Source organism: Vombatus ursinus, unplaced genomic scaffold (assembly GCF_900497805.2).
Source record: "Vombatus ursinus unplaced genomic scaffold, bare-nosed wombat genome assembly UNPS02014819.1, whole genome shotgun sequence".
Lineage (NCBI taxonomy): Eukaryota > Metazoa > Chordata > Mammalia > Diprotodontia > Vombatidae > Vombatus > Vombatus ursinus.
In genome coordinates this window covers 2,571,979-2,577,209 of record NW_020954597.1, presented here as the reverse complement: position 1 = coordinate 2,577,209, position 5,231 = coordinate 2,571,979, and the positions used below count along the sequence as shown (strand labels likewise).

The 5,231-nt window shown below is 53.1% G+C and overlaps 2 protein-coding genes across 3 annotated transcripts in view; one reads left to right on the top strand and one right to left on the bottom strand.

The window, feature by feature from the left end:
- Nucleotides 1-251: 251 nt before the first annotated feature.
- Nucleotides 252-1,957, top strand: LOC114024004 (tyrosine-protein phosphatase non-receptor type 18-like). 2 transcript variants are annotated; one of them, XM_027836819.1, is made up of 5 exons: nucleotides 252-350; nucleotides 1,058-1,313; nucleotides 1,402-1,429; nucleotides 1,565-1,672; nucleotides 1,767-1,957. In XM_027836819.1, exons 2-5 carry the CDS (start codon nucleotides 1,086-1,088, stop codon nucleotides 1,832-1,834), a joined length of 432 nt encoding a protein of 143 aa, XP_027692620.1. In that variant the 5' UTR covers nucleotides 252-350; nucleotides 1,058-1,085; the 3' UTR covers nucleotides 1,835-1,957. The 2 variants fall into 2 exon arrangements, with proteins under 2 accessions (XP_027692620.1, XP_027692619.1); XM_027836818.1 differs by having other exon boundaries at nucleotides 1,047-1,313.
- A 1,491-nt stretch (nucleotides 1,958-3,448) lies between these two features.
- The window catches only part of IMP4 (IMP U3 small nucleolar ribonucleoprotein 4), a 2,030-nt gene continuing 247 nt past the window's right edge, over nucleotides 3,449-5,231 (bottom strand). The window contains exons 2-8 of the mRNA XM_027836820.1: nucleotides 4,980-5,063; nucleotides 4,780-4,889; nucleotides 4,567-4,699; nucleotides 4,221-4,375; nucleotides 3,971-4,065; nucleotides 3,810-3,883; nucleotides 3,449-3,686 (exon numbers count right to left, since the gene is read on the bottom strand). Coding sequence (XP_027692621.1) covers nucleotides 3,577-3,686; nucleotides 3,810-3,883; nucleotides 3,971-4,065; nucleotides 4,221-4,375; nucleotides 4,567-4,699; nucleotides 4,780-4,830 — 618 coding nt within the window. The 5' untranslated portion in view covers nucleotides 4,831-4,889; nucleotides 4,980-5,063 and the 3' untranslated portion in view covers nucleotides 3,449-3,576. The remainder of the gene's footprint in view (nucleotides 3,687-3,809; nucleotides 3,884-3,970; nucleotides 4,066-4,220; nucleotides 4,376-4,566; nucleotides 4,700-4,779; nucleotides 4,890-4,979; nucleotides 5,064-5,231) is intronic.

Here is a 5,231-nt window from a genome sequence, read left to right as displayed (position 1 = left end):
AGCCCCTGCCCTGAGGCAGCCCTGCTATTGGCTCCTGGCTTCCTCTCCCCCATAGATGCCCCAAATGGGAGTGCTGCTCCCCATCAGCTTTTCCAGGCCAGGCCTTCCTCTGGGCCCCTGACCACCTTGAACTGCCTCCTCCCACTTTGAGCATCTCTGCCATCTGCGGTAAAGCTGCCCCAGCTCAGCCAGGAATGCTCAGAGGCTTGGCCTAAGGGCCTCCTCACGTCATAGTCTGGGCTGGGCTTGGCTAGGCAGCACTTCCTGAGAGGAAGCCCAGGGGCCCAGGAGTCTCACTCTCCCTCCCAGAGCTGACAAGTCCTTCCCTAGCAGCTTCTCGGTGTTACCAGGTACAGCTTCCCTTCCTCCGGCTAGCCTTCTGTCCTCTTCCAGAGTCGAGGGGTGGGGAAACAGCAGTTTCTGGGGGAACTTAGTACCTCTTTCTACCCAGCAACCCCTGTACCCCTGTCCCCCATGGCTGCAGGCACTTTCTCTTCTGAGGAAGAGGGAGGCCCCATTTCCTTCAGTGCTTAGCCCCCAGGCCTGGCTCTACAGAGACAAGGGAGATGTCTCTAAACTACTGCCTTGCTCACCCCCATTTCTAGGGTCCCTTGGCAGATACTGAAGAGGGAGGCTTCAGCTTTTATCACCCCAACCCTAGGGTCCCTGGGCAGGATGGAGGCCCAATCTCCCAGCTCTCTGGACCCTTTCATTTATGCTTGGTTTGAGGCAGGAAGGAACTGTTTCTCTGACTGCCCTGCCCCCCAATTCCTGAGACAACAGAACGAGAGGACTAAAGCTACATTCGACGTCTGGGGCATTGGGGCATGGTACTCCCTTCTCACTAGTATCCTTTCCCTCTGTCAAAGGAGAGGTGGCTAAATGAAGTTTGAGCTCTCAACGTGTGTATCCATGTTGCTGCACATTTAGAATTGTTTGCCTGCCTCTTGGCACCGATCCCCCTCTAGGGGTCAGGGTCCTTTGCCTGTCTCTCCATCCAAGTGGCAGAGGACAGAAGAGGGTGGCTTTCAGCTCTCCACTCTTAGTTTTCTTTCAGGGTTTTAGCAGTGCCAGCCAAATCGGTCATGGCTGCAACGTACGCCTCAGTGCAGAAGCGAGGTCACGCTCCAGGCCCAGCAGCAACCTGTGAGACAGAACTTGAGGGGGCTGTGTATAGCACTGTCAAGCCCAGGGCCCTTCGGGGTGGGACTGGGACCCCCACAGAATACACTCCGGTGGCCTTCCCCAGCTCAGCAGCCTTGGAAGACCCGGCATGCTCCTCTCCAGGTTCTGGGAGGCCCGTGCTGTCCCCGGTAAGTGCCAAAGCTGGGAGGCAAAGGTCAAGCTGAGCAGGGCAGCCCTCCCAGGCCCCCTCCAAACAGCTGCCTTCCTTCTCCCTAGGTTGTCACCCTCAGTGCCATAAGGAAGAGTAAGTATGGGACAGGAATTTGGAATTGGCTGGAGGTGTAGACCAGTTGAGGCCTGATGTGGGGGTTGGGGAGTGGGGCAGTTCCCCAGGAGCCTCAGAGTTTGGAACTGGGCTTCCATGTGATCTTGCCGGCAGCTAGCAACCCCCCCAGGAACTGCCCTGGGCCCGAGGCCTATGAGGACATAACAGACATTGCAGTTCCAAGCCCGGACCACAGTGGCCTCCAGCCCAGCAGCACTCTTGGTGAGTTGAACCATAGGTTACATACCTTTTCCTCTGCCACCTCTCCCATCCTCCCAAACCTTCCTCGGGTCTCAACCCTTACCTCTTCCCACAGGCTTCAACATTCGAATTGGGAAACCAAAAGGTCCCCGGGATCCTCCAGTGGAGTGGACCCGAATGTAGGAAGCCTGGGACAGATTCCTGCTTTTCTGCCTAGAGCCCAGGCCCATTAAGGGAGACAGAGGGTGGAAGGCGGGCAACCAAATTCGGGTTCACTTTTCACAATAAAGTTTTACCTATCCTGAATGAGGTGTCCTTGTAGCCCTAACTCCCACTGCTTTTCAGTCCTGGGCCTAGGGGTATACGATGAATCTTGGCCCCAAGCCCTACTATGCAACTATCCAGCGGCCCCTTGGGGTATCCCCCATCACCTCCACCCTACTCTGGCTTGACCCCTGAGGAGATGTAGTTTTGATGGCGTGTGGCCCTGGCAGGGGCTGTTTCTTCTCCTCCTGCCTCAGCCCTGGGGCTGTCTCAACCCCTGCCCCACTCCCAATTCAATAGCTTTGAGGTTTTTGTCCAGGAGAACAACTTCTGGGTGTCTCCAGCATCTATGACTTAGACCAAAAAATAGAGGGCATGCTCATGAAATTTACAGATTACACTGATAATGTCTCAAAATATCTTGACAAGCTTGAGCACTGGAGAGGACATAAAGAGGAAATTCAAGAAAAATAAATGTAATCTAGAGTTAAAAAAAAAAAATCAACCCCCCCCCCCCCAAGTACAAAATGGAAAAAATAGGCTTAGATAAGCAGTCTGTCTGAAAGAAGATGAAAGGGTCTAAGTGTACCATAAGGTCTGCAAAAGTACTCCCTTCATGTTGGGCTTCACAGGGGGGCTGAGCTTCTAGGAAGAGCTCCTCCTTAGAAGGCCTCATCAAGTCACAGCTACAATACTACATTCAGTTGGAAGTCCCATTTTTAAAATAAAATATTCATTCGTTTTTAAATAAAATCCACTGTGATAAAGTGGAAAAGGTACATGGGAGGCAAGCAGGTTGGAGAAGGCTGAAGGAAGTGGGGATGTTTAACTTGGAGAAGACTGGAGGAGGAATGCCACAGAAGGATTAGATTTGTTCTGCTCGGCCACGAAGGGCTGAACCGGGAGCACCGAAGAGCTGAAATTTAGGTTTAATGGGAGAAAAGCTTTCTTAAGGGTAAAAGGCTGCCTTGGGAAGTCAGAGTACCAACCCCCTTTAGAGAGGGTCAAGCTGAGGGCGGGGGGTTCAATGGGGAATCTACCTATGCCCATGGGTTAGACTAAATGGCCACGCTAAAAAAAAAAAACCTTAAATTAAGCCCCCGCCAAAGCCAGGCAACCCCTCACTATCCCTTCCCCCAGGCCTTCTGAGGCCTTCATCACTGCCCCAGAAAATATGGGAGAGAGCTCCCCAACTTGGAGGCCAGCTCCCCAACATCAGTCTCTGACCCAGAAGATAGCAAATAATGGCTCCATAGCCTGGGTTCCTGTAGAGGCCAACTCCCTCGTTTCCATCCAGCCCTGACTCTGTGAACAGGTTTTGGGACAGTGGTGTGACCCTGGGGCTCTCTGCCTCAAATGTCAATGTCCCCTGGCTTCTCAATTCAGCGAACCGTTGCCTGTGCCTGAGCCAGAGTAGGTGAGAGAACAGCTTTCAGTGTCCACCATAGTAAATCCAAAAGTCTTTGGCACCAGCCAACTATAATGCTCCTCCCCACAGTGTCATGAGAATAAGGTCCCAGAAACACAGAGAGGTGCAGGAGATGAGTAACTTTAATGACAGCAGTGGAGCTGGCCTCTCCCCAGGCAAGGTGGGTTTCCTCAGGTTTCGTCTTGGCCTGTAGTCCAGTGTGTGCTCTGGTGCTGGTCTTGTCAATTCTTTCCTAAACACCGAGGAAGGTCCTCTTTCGGGCTGTGTGGGTATACGGGTGCCAACGCCACTCCACGTCTGCTGTAGCTTCGTGCTCTAGCGTGCCCAGGCGGATCATGTATACTGCAAAACCAGAGAGAGAGGCGTGTGCTCGGGCCCCGAGCTGAGTTCGGCTTACTCTTTCCTAACTTTGGACCCACAGGCTCAGTTCCCTGGCCTCTTTTCCCCAGTCCTCTTTGTACTCACGTTTCATCTCAAATCTGGGCCCCACTTCTGTCAGCTCTACTGTGCTGTGATCTGGCTTCCGGTACACGTGATGCCTAGAAGGACAGAAGGGATGGAGATAACTTGGGCCCTTGGGGACACACCTACAACCTTCTGCCCTCCAGAGACTGGCCCAGATTTACCGAAAAGAAATGTAATCATCCTGGTTGGCAAAGGTAATGACTCTGTGGCTATCATCCCTGGGTACTGGGAAAAGGTATCGGAGAATGTTTGAGGCCTGGGGAATGACAACATGTTACGATAAGGGTTCTGAGCCGGAGAGCAGTGTGATTTCTTTTCTTCCCTTCTGTATTGCCAGAGAAGCGGCACAGAGACCAGCCCTTGTCTATCAACTGTCCCTTGAAGTGCCAGTTCTCCAGCCCCAGGACTTACTCGCTGTCCAAGGCGAGAAGAGAAACCATGAAAGATAAGATGGGGGAGGGCCTCTGAGGCAGTGCCAAGGTCAGGAACATCATGCCGCATCACCACGTTACACAGTGTGAAATATGCAGTAGGCCCAAAGGGCAGATGGCTCACGATGAGGCCAACTGTCGGGAAAGACGAGGATGTAGTAAGTATGGGGAGAGAGGTGGGGGGGGGGAGAGAGAGAGAGAGGCAGAGAGAGAAGAGAGAGAGGGTGTGTATATTCAGGAAAAAAAAAAAAAAAAGTCATCTAGCCTCCTAAGGCCAGGCATCCTCCCTACCCCAGGGGGAACTTGGGTCCATCCCTTGTATTTACCTGGTGTCCCTCGGTGCTCATGCACCAGCAGCAGATCTGTGACTCCATTAGCTTTACAAGCACGGACAAGAGCACCCATTTCATGACGACCCCGGTTCATTCTCTGAGCACCTGGGAATATCAGCTTCAGCTCCTACGTCAGAGGACAAGAGGTAAGGGATTGGGATAGATCTCAAAACGACATTTCCCTGACATCTGGTCTGACTCACTGACCTTGGCAAACATCTTGAGCCGAGAGCTGGGGTCTCGAGAGGTGGTGATCATGATTTTGGGGTCTTCTACACCGGCCCATCGGTATTCATCGTCTTGGTGGTCCAAGATACCTTTCGGAGGAGGAAGAAACAGAAGCGATTAAGGACGGCTTCTTGGAGATCCTAGGAGAAGGTGGCCCGGGCCCCGGAGACTTCTCTTACCTTCACCTCCAGCGTCATCAAACTCCAATGCCCCCTGGAGCGTCACAGCTTCCCTTTGGAGCTCAGTTGGGATCGGCTGATTCTCTGGAAGAAAGGGAAAGAGCCAATGAGAAGAAAACAGAAGCAGGGGAAGGGAGGGCTGGGGGTCGGCGGGCCCCCTGGCCTGTCCCTACCATCGAGGGCTCTCTTGAGCCTCAGTTTCTTCTCCCGCAGAAGATGCTCCTTCTGCTCCTGGGCCTTGCGGTACAAATA

Bases quoted from the DNA above. Each gene is read 5' to 3' on its own strand.
- LOC114024004 (XM_027836819.1), top strand. From the start codon at position 1,086: ATGGCTGCAACGTACGCCTCAGTGCAGAAGCGAGGTCACGCTCCAGGC. The intron at 1,314-1,401 runs GTAAGTGCCAAA...CCTTCTCCCTAG, and splicing joins GGAGGCCCGTGCTGTCCCCG to GTTGTCACCCTCAGTGCCAT. The intron at 1,430-1,564 runs GTAAGTATGGGA...TCTTGCCGGCAG, and splicing joins CCTCAGTGCCATAAGGAAGA to CTAGCAACCCCCCCAGGAAC.